The 17,782-nt window shown below is 37.3% G+C and overlaps 2 protein-coding genes and 2 long non-coding RNA genes across 6 annotated transcripts; 2 read left to right on the forward strand and 2 right to left on the reverse strand.

The window, feature by feature from the left end:
* Positions 1-880: 880 nt before the first annotated feature.
* Positions 881-1,907, reverse strand: LOC135614321 (uncharacterized). The gene is made up of 2 exons (XR_010487484.1): positions 1,675-1,907; positions 881-1,472 (listed from the first exon to the last, which is right to left on the reverse strand). It is a non-coding gene; the product is annotated as an uncharacterized LOC135614321 (long non-coding RNA).
* A 199-nt stretch (positions 1,908-2,106) lies between these two features.
* LOC103986880 (uncharacterized) lies at positions 2,107-9,050 on the forward strand. Its single transcript, XM_009405017.3, has 10 exons — positions 2,107-3,003; positions 3,774-3,935; positions 4,433-4,780; positions 5,420-5,483; positions 6,041-6,258; positions 6,361-6,474; positions 6,552-6,657; positions 6,733-6,944; positions 7,064-7,167; positions 8,211-9,050. Exons 1-10 carry the CDS (start codon positions 2,146-2,148, stop codon positions 8,359-8,361), a joined length of 2,337 nt encoding a protein of 778 aa, XP_009403292.2. The 5' UTR covers positions 2,107-2,145; the 3' UTR covers positions 8,362-9,050.
* Positions 9,051-9,096: 46 nt separating this feature from the next.
* LOC108953157 (uncharacterized) lies at positions 9,097-10,837 on the reverse strand. Of its 2 annotated transcripts, none has more exons than XR_001978604.2 (4): positions 10,699-10,837; positions 9,879-9,966; positions 9,705-9,771; positions 9,097-9,503 (listed from the first exon to the last, which is right to left on the reverse strand). It is a non-coding gene; the product is annotated as an uncharacterized LOC108953157 (long non-coding RNA). The 2 variants fall into 2 exon arrangements; XR_001978605.2 differs by having other exon boundaries at positions 9,879-10,077; positions 10,699-10,829.
* On the forward strand, positions 10,767-17,774 carry LOC103986881 (KH domain-containing protein At4g18375). Of its 2 annotated transcripts, XM_065111549.1 has the most exons (9): positions 10,767-10,953; positions 11,101-11,251; positions 12,382-12,972; positions 14,373-14,867; positions 14,959-15,198; positions 15,283-15,564; positions 15,734-15,789; positions 16,050-16,140; positions 17,280-17,774. In XM_065111549.1, exons 3-9 carry the CDS (start codon positions 12,403-12,405, stop codon positions 17,409-17,411), a joined length of 1,866 nt encoding a protein of 621 aa, XP_064967621.1. In that variant the 5' UTR covers positions 10,767-10,953; positions 11,101-11,251; positions 12,382-12,402; the 3' UTR covers positions 17,412-17,774. The 2 variants fall into 2 exon arrangements, with proteins under 2 accessions (XP_064967621.1, XP_064967620.1); XM_065111548.1 differs by lacking the exons at positions 10,767-10,953; positions 11,101-11,251 and adding an exon at positions 11,310-11,333.
* The last annotated feature ends 8 nt before the right edge of the window (positions 17,775-17,782 follow it).

The raw sequence follows: 17,782 nt of genomic DNA on the forward strand, positions 1-17,782 counted from the left end.
GTCAATATTTCTGTCTTCCAAATCTTGTGCTGTCTGGACAATCTCTTTAACTCGTTGAACAATGCTACAACTAATTACAAGTGAAATTTTCTGTAGAACTATTTCAAGAAAGACATTCTTCTGCAACAATTTCTTAATCTCCCCACCTTTTATATCCATAAAATAAAAGTGGGTACCACATGATAAATGAACAATGATCACAATCATCTTTTTCATTGTAGAAAGTTGACATCACTTGTTCAAACAACTAATATTCATGTTAGCCATTTCACAACCACACTTGCACAACATCAGAATGATTTGTTAACATTTTTAATTAGAATTTTCTGTCTGAAACCAGCATAATCTATTCATGCCTTGCACTTCTCCAGTTGAGGGCATTAAAGGCCTGCCAAAATTGAGAAATGAAGCTTTGCTGAAAAAGAAAGAGAACACACTGTCTATCCAACTACATGTTGAGAGATGGCCAGCTATAAAAATTCTCTATTATGTAATGTCAGACAAGAAGTTGCCTTTTATGAAGAGACACACAAGTGAGCTATCAAGAGATCCAACCGTCAGAAAATGCAAAGAGCTATCAAGAGACACACAAGTGATAAAGCAAAGCAAAATACTCTAAAGATCACAAGTTCAAAAGAAAATACCATTTTATATTCCTCATGACAAGCTAATAAGGCTGGATTTGATGATTCCTTCATTCAGTTTCCAGGACAATATATTTGTATCACATGATAAGGTTATCAACACGTCAGTATGTCAGCAAGAGATCAAATGCATTTCTTATCTATATGTATCTTCTAGTTTGTATAATCTATATAGGTTGTAGCATAAGGAACTTTATATTCTCCCCACAATCACTTAGCTACAGCAATTCAACCAATTACAAATTACCCATTGTAGGTAGTTACCTTTAGTATCTTAGTTCTTACATTTTAAAAAGTTACATTGGCATCCATATAGTTACGAAAGTGAAACATCTGAGTCTATTTATCTTAATGTCATCGGTTTTATCAACGAAAACACGAAAACAAAAAGTAAGAAGATAATTTTAACATTCCAATTGGTGTTGGGGGACAGCATCAGTGGTGGCAAACGACGATGTTGTTGAGGGTCGTGGGTAATTATTATGGATGAGGAGAGTGACGGTGAGAGGTGAGAGCCGCTCGATATATACATCAGTGTCGACACAAATGCGTCGAAGCCAACATAGTTACCAAGCAACGCCACTCTGCATCTGTGTCGGCGTTGATGTAGTTGTCAAGTAACGAAAGGATCATTGATATAGATGCTGTGCGACGAAAGAGTCGCTCGACAACTATATTGGGATTGACGCAAATACAAAGTGACTCTCACCTCTCGTTGCTGCGCGCCTCAACTATAACAATCACTCGTGGCCTCCAACTACAACGTTATTTGCCACCATCAGCGCTACAACGTTATTTGCCACCATCAGCGCCATCCGTCACGACTGACTGAAACATAAAAATTATTTTTTTGATCTTTATTTTCGTGTTTCTATTGGTAAAACTGACAATGTTAAGTAAATTAACCAAAATATATCACTTTTGTAATATAAGGATGCACATGTAACTTTCTAAATTATGGGACCATGACGTTAAAGTAGCTAACTATTATCGATCACAGAATAAAAGAAGCAGATTAAGGAGCAAGAACCATTCAACAGGGCGCGAAATCCGCCATGGCGTATCGATGTCTCCACTATCTCGACGAGTCCCCCGCGAAGAACCCGGTTTCTCGATTCGCAAAAGAGAGATCAAGGGATCGGATCCAATAGAAGGATATTGGAATCTGGAGGAGGGAGGATGTGGGATTCGATGGAGAAATTAGGGTTGAGAAGCGTACCTCGGGAGAAATCGCCGATGCTTCTTCTGCTTGGAGCTTGGGACCGTTTCCCTCGAAAGAAGAAAGACTAGTCTTAATGGGCTTCCGAGTTTAACTTCGTGTATTTGGTTGTTGGGCTTTCATTATGGGCTAAAGCCCATACAAGTTTGATCAATTTCAGTCCGTCCATCTTTTAATGGACGGTCGCTGATGGCAGTCGGCGACCCTCTTTCATCGCTTTTCCCTCCCTTTCAAATCTAAAATTAGATCGGAGCTCAAAGGCGCCTCTTTCGATCTCTCAACATGGCCTCCAAGCCCAACCTCCGAACCCTAACCCTAACCATGGCGATGTCAGAGGAAGACGACGACGATTTTCAGAACCCTAGCGAGGCATTCTCCATCGCCCAGAATCGGATCGTGTCTTCCATGAAAGATCCTTGCTTGCGAACACTGAAGTCCTCCGCTGGCGCCCGCCCAAGGAAGCGGCCGCGGAAGCTCGCCTCCGCCGAAGGTAAGGAGAATCTTGAAGACGCGGAATACAACGCTGTCTGTACTAGCGTTCCCAGCACGTTGTGCGTGGGGGAGGAGCGCATGAGAGCGGAAAGGAGGAACTCTTCCTTGGATTCTGGTCCTGGGTCACTGGAGAAAGCTTCTATCTCTACATCTGATTGCCGTATTCATTTTGAGCGCGATCCTGTGGTGCATTTTGATGGTGTAAGTGGCGTTGAGAAAGAAAAATATTTTCTTCTGACGTCTGTTGATCCGAAAGTGGTGAAAAGTGGGGGAAATGAAGGCGACGGTTCAAGAATTTCTGAGGGCACTTACTATTCCAGGTCGATAGAATCAAGGCTGTTGGAATCAAGAGCGAAGCCAGTCTCTAACATAGATGAAGGTGGTTGCTTGAGAGTGGATGATTGGGAGGATTTCGATGCAGGCACCCAGCTTAATGAACTGATGAATCTCTGCTGCGAGATGGACGATGGGGGTTCCTCACACGGTGGAGCCTCACTAGAAGCAAATGAGGTTGATGGTGAGACGGCGGAATTGAAACAAGGTGGCTTAGTGGAGTGTCCACTATGTGGGATAGACATTACTGATATAAGTGATGAACTGCGACAGATTCACACTAATAATTGCCTAGATAAAGTTGAAACTTTGGAGGTAAATCTTTAATTACTTCGTTATTTAGTCTTCAATTTTTTTTCTCTTTGTGTTCTGTTTTCATGGAGAGAGAACTAGATGAAATTGGAAAGTAGTTGTTCTTTGGTCTCATTAAGTTGTCTATGATTTCTGTTCCAGTCTTATCAGAATTGTGCTATTAAGCATGTATTAAGAACATATAAGTTTTTTGCTCCTAGGGTAATAACCTCTTTCAGGTGGTATTATTGTTGTGTTCTTAGAACATGAATACCTTAAGTACATGTTTCTCATGTCAGAATTTACTGCATGCTAACCTAGTGATAAAAAGGTTTGAGGACAATGAATGTTATTGTTATTTTTAGTTGTTTGCTGTTATGGCCTTTTATTAGAAAACTAAGTTGGAGATTTCTCATAAACATTTTCTTCCTCTGGAGGATAGTCATGATTCCTGTGCTGTGATTTTGTTAGTGGCACATAGAAAAGATCTAAAAGGGCTCACTGTTGCTCCAATATTATCCTTTTTCTCTGTTCTAGACGTTCTCTACAAAACATAAAGCTTTCAGTTTGATGTTCATTATGGAGTTCTTCCATATTTACGTGTCTTGGTTTCGTATATAACATATTTATGAAGAATTAAATAAAAACATGTTTTCATGAAGAAGATATAAAATCATATATCTATGTGAACTCTTCAAGGTATAAGATAGAAGATCTCCTCGTGTGTGTATGCATATATATGTATGTATGTATGTCTAAAATATGTGGTCAGTGATCAAGAAGTCATGATGTAGGTGGCTGATCCTATTTCTGAGATGAAGTCAAATGCATCTGAAGGAGTTGTTGATATCAGCCCTGTTACTCAATGGTTACAATCTCTGGGGCTGTCCAAGTATAAAGATATTTTTGTAAAGGAAGAGATTAATTGGGAAACACTTCAGTGTTTAACGGAAGAGGTACGAGATGTATATTCACTTGAATTTCTCCTTTCCATAGTTTGCATATTCTTATCAAGCTGCTTGTACTTTTAACGAATGTAATACTCTTCTTATACGAGGATAGTTTACTTAATCAACCCAAATGCTGCTTTTTTCTGGTTAGGTTAGCTATATTACTCATGTAATTGAATTATAAGAATGACCAATATTCATGTTCAATGAGTCACTTGAATGATGCTAAACTATTTGATGAATTGAGATCTTGCCAATACATAATCTTGGCAGGACATAAAGCTCATCAATATTCCAAGTTGCAAAAACAGCTACTTTTCAGCTTTTTTCTCAGAACAAATCAAATTACTGTTGAAGTTCATTAGGCAAGCAACTTATTAATTAGTCTACAGCTCTACAAATTTTGCAGTCTATGTAAAGTTCTGATACAACTCACGCTGGCTTGTCCTAATTGTAGTGAAAACACAATATAGTGATTTTTTAGCTTATTTTTTTTATTGCAGGATCTGCTCAGTATAGGTATAGATGCACTTGGACCTAGAAAGAAGATAGTCCATGCACTCAATGAGCTTCGAAGAAGGAACCATCTTCCAGACACAGACAAAAATATTTCCAGTGCAGCAATTGTAGAGAACATAAAACCACATTTTTCTGGAAATAAGTTGATTACGGAGTACTTTCAAGGTTCTGTTGTTGATAGGCATAGTGTTCGTAATCACAACAAACCACTAAATGGGAGGATCACAAAGGATTCAATTCCTAAGAGAAAGCCCACTAGAAACACTGTCAGTAAGGGAAAAGTTAGAGAGATTCCACCATGGTGTTGCATACCTGGGACACCTTTTCGAGTGGTATGATATATTTTTACACTTTTGTAAATACTCTTAAATAGTCTTTTTTTCATGGTCTGTCTGCATCATGTAGTCTTGCATATGGATGCCGGGTAGATATTTTTGTTTATGGATTGAATTTTTGATGTTTGAAAGACATGCTTGTATTCAAAATAATCTCATCTCCTTTGGGATTAGGACTCAGGATATGATAAACAAGTTCAATAAGAAATCAGCATGAGAAATAAGTGACACAAAATGAACTTTTGAGAAATTATACAACTGATGTAATAAATGATACAAATAGGTATATATAAGAATATCCTTGGTGAATTTGGTTGTCTTTGCATTTCCTCTTCCTCTTTTTTAATCCCATCATGTCATTTGCTGATGAGCTTGAAGTTATGTTTTCTTTGCTAATTGTTGCTTTCTATTAATCATTGTCCAATTTCTTAATAGTGGGTCCATACTTTATAATCTTATAATAACATGCAGTATTACCATTATGCTCGATTGTCAAGGTACAGTTTTTTAATAAAAAAATTGAAAATTTATGGATTATTCATTAGTCCTGACTTTTAATGCATATAATGTGCTTGAATCTTCTTCCATTGTATTCTAGTATGCTGAATGCTAACTATTTGACTATTTCATTTGCAGGATGCATTTCGATATTTAAGAGGAGATTGTTCCCATTGGTTTTTAACACACTTCCATATGGATCGTGAGTTGGTTATAATCCTTTAGCCTCTTTGTGTAGTTGATACATGTTGATTGTACATCAGCCTAATAATCTGCTGTTTGCAGATATTTCTGGAGTGCTTGTTTGGTTAATAGTTAGTAGCTTGTCAGTTACCTTCTCTTATCTTCTTCAGATATTTGCTTCCCCTTGCCAAATTAATGGTTCAAGTGGAAGTTTGATGCATCTAATCATTGTATAAAGTTCGAAATAGAAAAGGAAAAGGTATAGATTACATCAGTTATTTGTTTACTTAATCAACCGATTCTGTGTTGTGTGTTGGTAACTTGTAGAATATTTGACCAAAATGGGATTACATGCTATGATGATGAAATCTGGTAATGGTCACTGATGCTTTTCAGTGCACACACAAATGCATTGCTAAGCATACTAGATTAGTTAAAAGTAAACTGTCTTAGGTGGTTCAAACCAGTTTTTAGTAACCGAGCAATTGTCTGCCAAAGAGCTGATCCAGCTTGCTAAAATTCTAGCAAATTGTATATCTTATTATTTGTATGATACTTATCAGAAACTTCTAACAGATTACCAGGGTCTCAACAAAAACTTCTACCATGGAAAGATCTATTGCTCCTCAATCACTGCACACTTGGTCAACATGAAGATTGGTGTGCCGTGGGACAGACTGCAAATTTTACCTCTGAACCAAAAGATCACTGTTGCAGGTGTTGGTTTGACATGCTTCGATGCAAACCACTGTCCTGGGTCAATAATAATCCTTTTTGAACCATCTAATGGCAAGGTATGAAATATTCAACTATTCGAGTGATATTTCGAGTAGAAGCTTTAGCTTGTCTTCTTGAAAGTTATATGATGCTTGGCAATTTAATGAAACCTTGATTAGGCAGTTTTACACACGGGAGATTTCCGCTTTTCCAGAGAGATGGCCAACAATGCTGTATTGCAGTCATGTCATATTCATACGCTTATCCTTGACACCACCTACTGTAACCCTCAAGTATGTCATTTGCTTGGTTCTTTTTGGTTTTATACATTACGATGTCATATAACTTGACTAAATTTCAAATGGTGCAGTATGACTTTCCAAAACAAGAGGCAGTTGCACAATTTGTAATTGAGGCAATTCAAGCAGAGGCTTTCAATCCAAAAACTCTGTTCTTAATTGGTAGCTACACGATTGGTAATGCCTCACTCAGTCTTTCATGATTTCCAATGTGGGTGATGCTATTTGGAACATAATTTTTCTCTGCAACAGGAAAAGAGAGGTTGTACCTAGAAGTTGCTCAAATATTGAGACAGAAGATATACGTTGGGGCTGCAAAGCTACAATTGTTGAGGCATTTGGAGCTCGCTGAGGTGGAAATGCAATGGTTTACAGCAAACGAAATGGAGAGCCACATTCATGTTGTTCCTTTGTGGACTCTAGCAAGCTTCAAACGAATGAGATACATATCCAATCAATACTCTGTAAGGCATAATTTTTTCATTTGTGCCTGCTAGAATACTGAAGAAATATTAATGAAGTCAAACCAGAAAAATGAGAAATGTTTTATGGTTTGACATAAGTGTCTCTCGTTGCTTCCCAGGCTCGCTATGATCTCATAGTTGCTTTCTCACCTACTGGTTGGGCATGTGGAAAAGGCAAAAAAAGGACTCCTGGGAAAAGGTGGCAGCAGGGTACCATGATCAGGTAATATTTTCTGAACCGTGAGTGTCGATTCTTTTATGCTTGGATAATATATCAGCGACAGTGGAAGAGATAAGGGAATCTAAGAACATGAAGCGTAAAAAGAAAATGAAATCATAGGTACAAGCAATTTTGTGAAAAGAAAGCTCCTATTGACAAAATTATTTTCAAACCATCAGGATAACTTTGTAATCTTTTCTCTGAAAGCTGCTAAAAAGCTTGTACCAAGATTTCTCTACCATTTAGAACCTTATAATGCTTGTTCAATTAGTCAAAACTTCAACTGATGTCAATACTTGAGCCCCAGAAAATGGTTTTTGCATGAGGAAAAGTTGGTAAGACTTTAAGATCTAGTATAACTGTTAAACGTTTGGCTACTTGATAGGAGCTTCATTGTTTGACACTACAAATTTAACTAGTTGACATGTTAGAATATTACTATATTAGAAATGATCTCTCTGGAACTCCCCAAAGATATCCACATCTTAATTTCTAGAAATCTAATTATTTGTTCAAGCTAGTGGAATGTATTTAGGCTCTTTGGGTGTACAAACCAGCAAATTTGTTCTACCTGTGTGACTAGTATTGTTAAAAAAGAGGTCTTAGAGATGCAACTTCTGTTTCTTGCTATTATACACTAAGAAGGATCCTTATGTGCAATAAGAAATGCTACTGAGAAGAGATTAAGGCCAGGCATGACAAGATTATGGAATTGTCTTAATCCATACAAATGAGTTGGTTTTGGATGATGGGTTTTCCTTTTACTCTGCAGATGGGTTTCATTATTTTCTTGTACTAAGAAATCTAGAGGTTGAGCAAACTTGTGTGTGTGCCACCATTAACTTGAATCAACACTAGAAGGTTTTAAGTCTTGGATATCATGTCTCATGTTCAGCTCATCAAATTTGATTCCAACATTGTTTTAGCACACTTGCCACAAAGTTCACATGTAGAAACACTTTCCATAAAAGGATTCCATAAAGGTAAAATATGTATATAAAGTGTAGTCTATGTAACATTTTTTTGGTGGTCTTGCCTCTTTGCAGGTATGAAGTTCCATACAGTGAACATTGCAGCTTCACAGAGCTGAAAGAGTTTGTTAGATTGGTCACTCCGGAACATATAATTCCAAGTGTAAATAATGATGGTCCAGAGTCTGCTGATGCCATGATTGCATTGCTCATGTCAGAATCATAAGGTCAACAGTTTATAACCTATCTGGCCATCATAGTTCATGACTTGTACTGGAGAATGCAATGGAGCTGCAACCTGGATATGTCAGCAAAAAGATCCTGGAAGATGAATGTCAAGACATTGCCTTGATGTCAAAGTCCTCAGTCATCATTCAATGAAAAAGTTGAGTTGATTGCACAAGGGTTGAAAATTCAATACAGTACTAGACTTGTATTGTTGATCTTGACCTCAGTCAGCCTTAGTTGGCGAAGTTGTATCTCGTAGTACATGGAATTTCATGAGTATATGATGGCCGATTGCTTGGCATGAGTCATGATCCTCATGTGCTAATCACTAATCATTCCTTCTAGTAGGACATGTGTATTATTGTGGGGAGATGTAACTGATAGTTCCTTCGTTATTAGGTCATAATACATAATATATTGATGAAGAAATCATCACTGAGACATGACTGAGTTTCTGTTTGGTTTCACTGGAAGTAGATGGAAACTTGGGAATGAAGATGTTGAAAATTTTAGATTCAGAGACACTGTGCTTCTAGTTAAGAAACTTTCTAAAGCATTAAAGAAAAAAAGAGTGGTGATTTTATTCATGAAAAATTAGAAGATGTGAGACAACTAGTATTTAATGATATGAGAAAATGTAGAAAAAGATATAAACATATTTTATTAAAAATAACAATTCTATCAAACATTGTAGACAAAGGTTCTTGGCTACAAATATGATATATTTATTCAATTTTGGTCATTTTTTCTAAGATTACAACATATGGTTTGCATCATAACAAAAACAAGATTGTGATAAGGATCACCTGTATGAGAAGAAAATCTGAAACCTCTCCAAAAGTGACTGCAAAAAGCCCAACTGTTCGCATCCAAGGATGAAGATTGATTCATTGCATGAGACTTCGATATAAATCAATGTGTTGTTTTTGTGACTTGAAAACGGTCACAGTTGCAAGAGTAACCTTGGTCAATTGGAATGATGTCATCACTTATTGATACTGGACTGACATTTCTGTGATGCAAGAATGTAAATGCGACCTCGTCAAATTGGCCTCTCCAAGCATTGCCATTTCCAAGATTGTCTGGTGGATCAATGCCGCCGATAATATTTGAATGCTCTGAAAACAGCTAACAGATTCGCTGTAATCATATAGAAAAGGAAGTTAGTTGACTACAAAAACTGTCATCAAACCATTAGATGAGGTCATTAGAGTGTGAGCTTTCTCCCAAGTTCATCACCAACAAGTAAGACATCATTTTCATGATCAACAGAGATCAGCTTCCACTTGGTTCTTCCTCATATAGAGGTTACACTTAAATTACATGAAAAAATTGTCATACCTACAAGATCGGATAATGCTGGTTGGTGATCCATTGTCAAAATTGTAAGCATCCCGATAACTGCAGTCTGCTAAAAAGAGAACTTGGTAAAATCATATAGAGCTAAAACGTCCTCTCATTCAGGAAAAAGTCATACAAGGACATTAAGATCTAGCATCTCATACAAATCCTCACCTTCAGTAGCCAAGTGCTTATAATCGACCAGTTATTTTCTTCAAGTAATCAGGAAGAAGTATGCTGTAGATTGAATCCTCTTTGTAATCTGTCAAGGCATCGATGACGAGAGAAGCATGAGAACACTTGGGCTCCAGCTTCCACTAGGGCTTTACCTTGGTCAATTACCATGGCTAGGAGGAAGCCCTAACACACAAGACTGGCAAACCACAACCCATGACCAATGACTAACTAAAATTATTTAATCCAACAAAAATAACTCAAGTAGGAAGCATTCAATAAGATTACCTCACCGATCGGAGTTAATTATAAATTACCCCCTCTAGTTAGCCACTTTAACGATGTTAGATATCTTACATATCTTTATATTTACGAAAGTGAAATATCTAGATTCATTTATCATAATGACGTCAGTTTTTATTAATAAAAATATAAAAACAAGGGGCAAAAAGATAAATTTAACATTCCGATGGTGCTGGCCGGTGATGATGCTGGAGCTGACGCCGATATTATTTTATCTTTTTTATTTTTATATTTTTATTGATAAAACTAACATCATTAAAGTAAATGGACCTAAAATATTTCTAGCCCCATCGATCATTCTTGCAGATAGAATAATATAGCCGGAGGAAGGGCACAAAAACAATCTATCAAAAAGGAGGTACACTAAAGATTCGATTTTTACCAGCAAAGAACAGTAAAGATTCAATTTTGACAAGTCAAGACGGGTGAATATGGCAGGGAATCAGGGTTTCAAGTACTACCAATCTAAAGGGGGAAGTGGGAGGCAGAAGGGGCGGACGAGGGGAAAGTGAAGTACCGGAGGGTCGGGATAGGGACGGCCTTCGTCTTCTTCATCTTCATCTTCTCCAATCCCTTCGCCACCACCGTGGTGTTTGGTCGAGATTCGTCCACTTCTTGGTAGGGTTGCGGGGTTCGCCGCCCCATCGACGGACACAGGCGGGGCGTGGAGCCACCGGAGTCCGTCGAGCTCTGTTACGTGGGCGGAGCGCTGACGAGTAACCGCGGCTCGGCTCGGCTGCCCACACGGGAGAGCGGGTCCCACCACTGCAAGGTATTTTTAGAGCAACTAACAGTCATTGCAACGCTCCGATAGTAACCGTTATTTTGTATGAGAACGGAAGTAACAGTCATTGTATCGTACCCACGTGACAGTTATTTCGTATAATAACGGAAGATTGCCGATACATGCTTTCCACAGTTTGATGACATAATAGAATATACCGGCACACCACCTACAGCCACAAGAACATGCGCTACCCCGCACCGGTTTAAGTCATCCCGAACCCGGTCAATCGCGCGCTGTCCCTTCTCCCGCCGCTGCCAAGGGTTAGGGTTTCTTCCATTCGCAGGTACGCCAACCCCTTCGCCCGAATTATCACCTAGGGTTAGGATATTTTAGTTCATGCTGACGGCGATTCATCGATGCCCACGGTTAGGGTTTTCGTTCCAGATTACGGTGTGCTTTAATCATGTGATTTCCTCTTCTGTTTTTGTTACCGATCCAAGATGTTTTTATCTTGGTTTTTGTTGATCTTTATTGCTCGATTCGGGGCCTTTTTCTGGTTATCAGAACGTTGGTGGAAGCTATTTAGTCGTCATATTTCAGACCTCTTCTGCGAGCGAATATCGATTTTGATTTTATTGAGAATTGGCCTTGCTTTATGGTGCAGCAGTATTGAGATTTTTTATATGTTTTCTCGTTTTCTCACGGGATGAACATCCTTTTTTTTATTTATATCACCACCATTCTTGATTCTTATACTATCCTCTTTCCTTCAATTCCTACTTCTGTATGTACTGAACACATGCGTGATATTTTAGAATCATGAATGTCAACGTTTCCTACTTCTATATCTTTTAACCACATTCATGTAATATTTGAGATTGCGAACACTGATGGACATTTTGCCTCTGTTTTGTCCATTGGATATTTTAATTTACTGGAATAGTGTTTTAATTCAACAAATAGCATGTCACAATATTAACGAAGGCTAAATGCATATAGAAACGTCAGTGTGCTGATTAACTTCATTTCTTGAGTTGCAATAGTTCATTTTTCATGAGGGTGTCAATATTAACGAAGTTCACCTCTGTTTTTTATCTGTTACTGCATTTGTTTATTAAATACAGTAGTAGATTGGTTAATATATGTTTGTCATGTTGATAACTATCTTCCAATTAATCATGTAATTTGATCGCTGTTTATCAAACTATTCAAATTTGTCTGTTGCTTGCTGACCACTTGAGTACTGAGCATGTTTGAACAATGTGTTTTTTCTAATTTTCTTTAAACGCTTTGTGAATTTTCATATTTTCAACTTTGTAGTCTCTTTCAGTTGTATAGTTGGTTATCTTTTTCTGAACTGCTTGGTGGTTATTTCTCTTTGTAGTCTTTTAATCTTGTGTGCTATTCCATTGGTAAAGTATCTTCATAGTCTTATGGTTTATAATGCAAACTCAAGATCTTGTATGTTCACAGACTGATTTCTGTTTCCAAGTCATGGTTGATATTGGAAAGCGTCAGCAGAGGGATAATGACAGTGAAGGTAAGCAGCAGAAGAAAAGATTGGTCAACAATGATGGTACCAGGGACAGTGAATTGGTTGTATATCGTATCCTATGCCCACTTGGTGTTATCGGGAGTGTGATTGGAAAGAGTGGTAAAATTATAAACTCCATTAGACAAGAGACAAATGCTAAAATCAAAATTGTTGATCCTTTTCCTGGTGCGGATAAGAGGGTTATTACTATTTACTGCTATGTTAAGGACAAGAATCCTGTTGATGTTGATGAAGATATCCTGCGACCACTTTGCCCTGCCCAGGATGCCTTGCTTAAGATTCATGATGCTATAGTAAATGCTTTAGATAACTCTAATGAGTTTGAAAATAAACAGAAGGAAGGGGTTTATATCCTAGTGCCAGCAAGCCAAGCTGCAAATATCATAGGTAAGTCTGGGTCTATCATCAAGAAACTGAGATCCAAGACCAATGCAAACATCAAAATTACTCCAAAGGATCCCTCTGATGCCACGCATTCTTGTGCAATGAGTTTTGACAACTTTCTTCAGGTAATTAATACAACTGGCTATGGGAGGTTGAGTAGTGACCTTAAGATGGTTTTGTCTTCTGAAAAATTACAAGTGATTTGTTCCTTGAGGGTAGTGCAATGTTGTTTGCTACTAAAATTATATTTTGAATGTACCTTTTTTGTTAAACTATGTTGTTGAATCTGTGACATTATGTTGCCTCCCCTTCAGTAGCACAGTACATGTTGTATCAATGCAATTATCATTTATGTCTGGCCTAAAATTGCAGCAGAGTTGGCCAGCTATTTGTTAATCAACTCTATGTCAAATGATGTGGAAGCATCAGATAAAAGTTAATTGTACTAGTGCTGACCTTCTCCAAACATTATCCTCTTGTAGAAGTGTCAACACTTGGCATTTTGTTGAACTTATTAGTCTGCCATCACTCCTGTGTGCATCCACCTCTTTTTGGCAGTGAACATCTAGGAAGCATGATAACATCATTTTGGCCTCTGTTCCATTTAGGAAGTTCAGTCACCAGGCTAATTGTACTTGCAATGTTTTCAAATTTTAAGTTTCTTCTGGACTTCTGTTACAAGCAGATTGAGATATAAACTTGAACATTTATTAATGGCAAACTAATGTGCTTGAGTTTTAACAAAACCATGTTTATTTTTTTAAAGGTAGTGATATTTCTCGTCAACTTATCTATGTTTATGATTTTTTTTTATCTGCAACCACAAAAGCTTGTCAGCTTCCTGCCTCTAGTTATTTCCATTTTAATGGAATTTAGGACCTATGTAGCCTGAATTCTTGCATCTGTCGAGGATCTGTGTTGAACAAATATTCACAAATAGGACTATGGTTGTAGTTTGAGGCTTTGTATGTCAGCTAGAAGACAGTCTCACCGATATCCACATTTTGATGGTGACACTGAATTTTTAGGTTTTCAGGTTTCTTACAAGATGATCTTTCAATATTTCATGTTCTGTTAATTGGAAGCCTTAACTTTTTGTTTTTCTATCAAAATAGTTTTATCCTCTGTACCTTTATTCATTTAATTTTAACTTTGATTAAGCCCAATTTAAATCTGTCCATGTCCATTCAAGATTCTATCCAGAAGGCTGGTCATAGTTGCATGAGCTTCAATTGCGATCAATAAGAAATATCCTTCTGCCTGCATGGCTTTGGACATCTTTCTTATCCTTGAACACAACATGAATAAGAACTTACATTGACTTTATAAGTCCTGTTTTTTCTTATCATGATTTTTGTCAAAGTTCTAATGTAGTATTCTTAATTTTGAGTGTTATCAAGCCTGATCCACCAATTGATGAGAAGGCTTGGATGTTTGCAGTGACTATATTTCATGTTATTATGCATTTTTTCAAGAATATACATGCTTACTGTGGCAGCATCTTTTCATCTATGTGTATGTGCAGATTACTGGTGATGCTGAAGCAATTAAAAGAGCGCTAACTACAGTTTCTGCTATCATGTATAAATTTTCACCAAAAGAAGAGATACCCCTCGATAGCTCAGTTCCTGATCTTCCCCACATATTGATTCCCTCAGATGTTCCCATAATTCCAGCTGGTAGTATCTATCCCACTGCAGACACCATATTACCTCCTGGATCTTTGCCACCAGTCATAGCTGCAACTCATCAAGCATCTGAGATTCCTGGATTTATAGATGCTTCTAATGTGTGGCCAATGTATCCATCTACTCTTCCTATTGTCCCTGGATATGGTGGTCCAGCACGTTCAGAGGACCTGGTCTTACGAGTTCTGTGCCCATTTGACAAAGTTGGACGTGTCATCGGCAAGCAAGGAAATACTATAAAGAGCATAAGGCAATCCAGTGGAGCAAAAATCAACGTTGATGATACTAGGGATGATACTGATGAGTGTATTATCACCATCACATCTAAAGAGGTTAGAACTGTCCTTTTATTTTCATGGTTCTCTTGGTTGTTATGGCTAATAGTTATCTATTGTACGTGATGTATGAATTATAACTGTGCAGTCTTCCAATGATGTGAAGTCCGCTGCAGTTGAAGCTGTTTTGCTGCTTCAAGAAAAGATTAATGATCAAGATGATGACAGTGTTAATATTCGCCTTCTTGTTCCTTCAAAAGTCATTGGCTGTCTTATTGGCAAGAGTGGTTCAATTATAAATGATATGCGCAAAAGTACAAAGGCGAATATTTATATCTCAAAGGGTGAAAAACCCAAACGTGCTGCATCTGATGAAGAGCTTGTGGAGGTTCATTCATGTCCTTAAAATTAAGTTTCACTTGATTTGTTATTTGTTCTCATGCCTTTTTCTTCTCTTTAAATGGGCATTCAGGTATCTGGAGAGGTAGGTAAGTTGCGTGATGCACTCGTGCAGATTATTTTAAGGCTTAGAGAAGACGCTTTAAAAGACAAGGATGGTAATCAGAATGCTCAAAAGGACAGCAATCAGAAGGTTCCTCCTGTTGATACTCTTCATTCTAGCAGTTTGTCTGTGCCTCCAGTATTGCCTACTATTCCACCACTTGCACCTTTGAACTATGGCCAAAGAGCTGAAACTGAGAGTGGGATGGGAATATTCTCTAGCAATAATTTGTATGGTTACAGCTCGTTGCAGGTACAGGTTGTTTCTTTGCACAGTGTTGCTATGAACTAGTTTACCTTCATCGTAACTGGTGAAGTTATTATGGAGTTTTCTACCCTTAACCATGATAAGTAACATCATTATGGATTTTAATGTTTTTGCTAGAGTTATATTCTGATGACATTTTATGTTCTTTGTCAAGGCTGGAGAGAATGCTTTTGGACCTCTTTCTTCATTTTCATCGAATACGTACGGAGGGTATGTCTTTTTTATCCATTGGAATTCTAAACTTTAACTTTGGTGTTTATCATCTGTAAAATTGTATGACAGTTATGAAGTCTTCTGAGGAATATACTTTCCATTTAATTTCACTATGATTCAGAACTAGTAATTCATTTGTCCTATTATATTCTTGTAATTAAAGTTTTTTTTATGAAAATGATGCACCATTTTTTTATACATATGCAAGGTGTCTTGTTTGTTATTTAGTTTTTTGCTGACCTTTTCTTTTGCTGTAGATTTCCAACTTATATTGAGGTAGTGATTCCTGCAAATGCCTTGGCTAAAGTTATGGGTAAAGGTGGCACAAATGTTGACAACATCAGAAAGGTAGGTTTTGAAAGTTTTGGTCACTATTATAGCTGTGCTTTGTGTTACTAGATTGTTTAGAAGTTCATCATCACTTTACAGGTCATATGATGGTTTAGTTTTTCCTTGGTCAGTACAATTTTTTTAAATTCCAGTCATATTGATACATACCAGGTGATATTTACGTGTTTGATAACATATATTTTGATATATAGTTCATTTTAATTTTTATCATGGTACCAAGCAGTATAGGTTGGTGTGCTACTTGATATTCCGTAATCTTATCAGTCTGATCGATTACAGACACCAATACAAGACTGATCTTTAAAACCTTGGGTTAGATTCCCTTATCTACTAACATTCAGTTCTGATATGTGAACTTCAATTTTTGTTGTTGTTTGCTCAATTCTATACCAGCATACATCTGAAGAACTATATATAGGAAAGTAAGTTAGGCACTGTCGGAATGAATTTCTAGTTACTGCACTTTGTCTTTTGGTGATTGGCCCACAAGAAGGTGATACAAGAGTTAAACCTTTTGCAGAATATGAGTATTTTGCTGTAAGTTATATTTTAAAAGGTGGAACAGACTGACCCATGTGGCTCAGTTTGACTCCTTTAAAGTTTTATTCTATTTGTACCTAAGTTCTCTGTCCCTCAAAGAAAAAGGTTCCTATTCTTGTTACAGAGTAGAAAATTATATATATCTGTTTCCACAATGTGGCATGCTGTTGTATGTCCAGCCAACTGGAAATTATGGTTGCATAGTTTGATATTGCTTGCACGACATGATAGCTGGTATGTCAGATGATGATTACATTCTGTGAGCCGTAAGAGTTGGTACTTGTGGCATATGGTTTGGCATTGCTTGTGCAACATGTTAGCTGGTATGATAGACGAAAATTATATTCTGTGAGCTCAGTGTTGATACTTATGGCATATGTTAGATGAAATTTTGAAAGATTTAGTTCATGGACTGTGAAAATCATATAATATATATGTAATTGCATGGTCTGACATAATTGTTATGTTTTTCTTGCCTATAACTAGTGAAATTGTGAAAAGTTTTAATATGAAAAGTCATTTTTTTTCATAGAGAAACTGTAATCCCTTGTGGCTTGAATTGTTTGATTAGATTCTGTTTTATTTGATCGTTGCAGATATCAGGAGCTCATATAGAAATTGTTGACTCAAAGGCATCCCGTTTTGAACGCATTGCCCGGATATCTGGTACTCCCGATCAGAAGCGGTCAGCAGAGAACTTAATTCAGGCCTTTATAATGTCTACCTAAGATGACGGTCAATTTCCAGAGTTGGTGAATTTTTGAACTCTTTTTGTGATGCTTCAAGCTTTCCATAATTCCCTTAGGTCTATTATGAAGAACAATGGTACAATTCCTCCTCCTGTCTTTTGTACCAAACAGAGTCCACTCGTTTCTTGCAAAGTCTACTGCCAATTGTCCTTCATGAGAACTGTTCCCTGTCATGAACCTATCTTATATCATAAAATTTCTCGAATCCTTGATTTACTCTGATGTTAAATTCTTGCGAGTCCTTAATTGTCACAATGCCAATGTCCTTTGTCTGAGAAGTCTTTGGTGACTTCTCGTGCTCGCATAGTTATGCTTATTACCAAATTTGTCTCTTTTCCCTCATCAGATAC

Source organism: Musa acuminata, chromosome BXJ2-6 (assembly GCF_036884655.1).
Source record: "Musa acuminata AAA Group cultivar baxijiao chromosome BXJ2-6, Cavendish_Baxijiao_AAA, whole genome shotgun sequence".
Classification (NCBI taxonomy): domain Eukaryota; kingdom Viridiplantae; phylum Streptophyta; class Magnoliopsida; order Zingiberales; family Musaceae; genus Musa; species Musa acuminata.